At 28.0% G+C, this 1,930-nt stretch overlaps 1 protein-coding gene across 1 annotated transcript in view; it reads right to left on the reverse strand.

The window, feature by feature from the left end:
• Positions 1-126: 126 nt before the first annotated feature.
• The window catches only part of LOC108745472 (alpha-ketoglutarate-dependent dioxygenase alkB homolog 4), a 2,170-nt gene continuing 366 nt past the window's right edge, over positions 127-1,930 (reverse strand). The window contains exons 2-5 of the mRNA XM_018481642.1: positions 1,165-1,290; positions 1,001-1,093; positions 494-924; positions 127-410 (exon numbers count right to left, since the gene is read on the reverse strand). Of these exons, the coding sequence (XP_018337144.1) occupies positions 260-410; positions 494-924; positions 1,001-1,093; positions 1,165-1,290 (801 nt within the window). The 3' untranslated portion in view covers positions 127-259. The remainder of the gene's footprint in view (positions 411-493; positions 925-1,000; positions 1,094-1,164; positions 1,291-1,930) is intronic.

The following is a 1,930-nucleotide window of genomic DNA, read 5'->3' on the forward strand; positions in this document are numbered from 1 at the left end:
AAATATTTTGACATTTAAATTCAAATTTTATAATAAAGAAATAATATAATATCTCATTAAGACTATTCACGAATATTGACAAAAAAGCATTATTTTAAAATATTATACAGACTATTGTAAGAGATGTGTGTTACTGTTGTACATTCTTAATGCACTGTATCCTAAGAATAAAACTTTATTAAAATTTACATTTATTATGTTAAATAATACATCAATTTGTTTATAAACAAATGCAATAATTTAAATTTGTTTATTAATATCACCAGAAGAGTGAAGCTTGCCTCAAAATTTCAGAAGTTTCCTTTTGATATTGTCCATTTTTGAGATACGGAGGCGTCAGTTCACGGTATGCGAGGCAGACGCGTCTCGATGTGACGTCTTGTCGAAGCACAGCATGCTCCCATTTGTACCTGTCAAATAAAAATCATGTATATAATAATTATTAATACCATGGAATACACTTTTGTCTTTAGTATTTAGTTGGATATTACACCTTGCTGGACCATATAAAACCATGAGTGATCTAGCAGGCATCGGCAATCGTACTACTATGTTATCATCAATACCCAAAGAATGTGTATTATCGTATATGTCTTTCTCTAGGATGGAATCATAATTTGAAACGTAGTCTAAATTGTATCGCGTTATCGGACCACGATAAGGAGTCATAGTCAAAACAGAATCACCAAGAACGTTCACAGTTATTATGCGTTCTCCCCAAATCCAGCAATCATCCACGTGGGGATCTATAGAGGCACCTCGTTCGGGATTATATTCAAGCGTACACTGTTCGACAGTTTTAAAACCATGTAATAATGATATTTCCTCAAATTTCTTTTGTACAAATTGCGTTGTTTTGGGAAAACCATTAAACGATCCTAATTGTAATTTTCGCTTTTTGAAGTTACATTTTGGTCCAAAATTCTATAAATTAAAATGTTTTAATTTAAAATACGTAAAGATATATGTATATATTTGTCTAAATGCTTTGGAGATATACCTGTTTTCTTCTACCGCTTTGTGAAGATTGCCAAGGAAGATCATCAAGTGCTTTCATGAGCTCTTCAGCCTCATCTTCCTTTAAGAAATCTAGCTGAGACATATATATATATAATATTAATTAATTATAAAATATGTTGTAAATGTTATATATTATGTATATACCTTGATATAAACACCAGGATAATTAATCAAGTTCCCATCATGATTAGGATGTTTCTTGTATTCGTTTATATCCCACCCGGATAATAATTTATTACAATATGGACAATAAATGTAACTTTTGCTTTTCTGTAAAATTGTATATAAATATATCATAAAATAAAAAATAAGGTAGTAAATAATTATATATTTTAGAAGATTTGTATAATTCTATAGTTTTTTAATTTCTATAAAAGAATTTTTTTCATTTTAATCTATGTTATAAAAATTTATGTTCTCTAAGATATGGACTAATGCAGAATAAAATAAGGAATAAAATGTATGTCTCATCTTTTCAAAACAAGTAACTGGTTTTACTAGTATTTTAATCAGCTAAGAGCAGATTTCAAGACTTAGTACAACAGGAGGTACCAGAAAGACAGCAACTGGTGAAATTCTCAGGTATATAAACGTCTTTTCAGAAAAGATCATTTTTACGTGAGAGATAGTAAGCAAAAAAATATTTTATGGATTCAATATTAGGAATTACTTTGTTTTTTGAGAGTACATGTATTGTTTTATTTTAAATTAAAATACATTAAAGCCTGCAACAAAATATCTTTATAATGAGAATTGTAATAAGGATTTGATTGCAAAATAGAAATAAAAATATATAGATAGAAATATTATATTTTGCCCATAAGCGCCAATTGAATTATCTCTAACTAATTACTAATATATCAATTAATATATATCATCAATACATAATCAAGAGTCATCAACTGAAGTA

The sequence above is a fragment of the Trachymyrmex septentrionalis genome, unplaced genomic scaffold, assembly GCF_001594115.1.
Source record: "Trachymyrmex septentrionalis isolate Tsep2-gDNA-1 unplaced genomic scaffold, Tsep1.0 scaffold14, whole genome shotgun sequence".
In the NCBI taxonomy this organism is placed as follows: Eukaryota; Metazoa; Arthropoda; class Insecta; order Hymenoptera; family Formicidae; genus Trachymyrmex; species Trachymyrmex septentrionalis.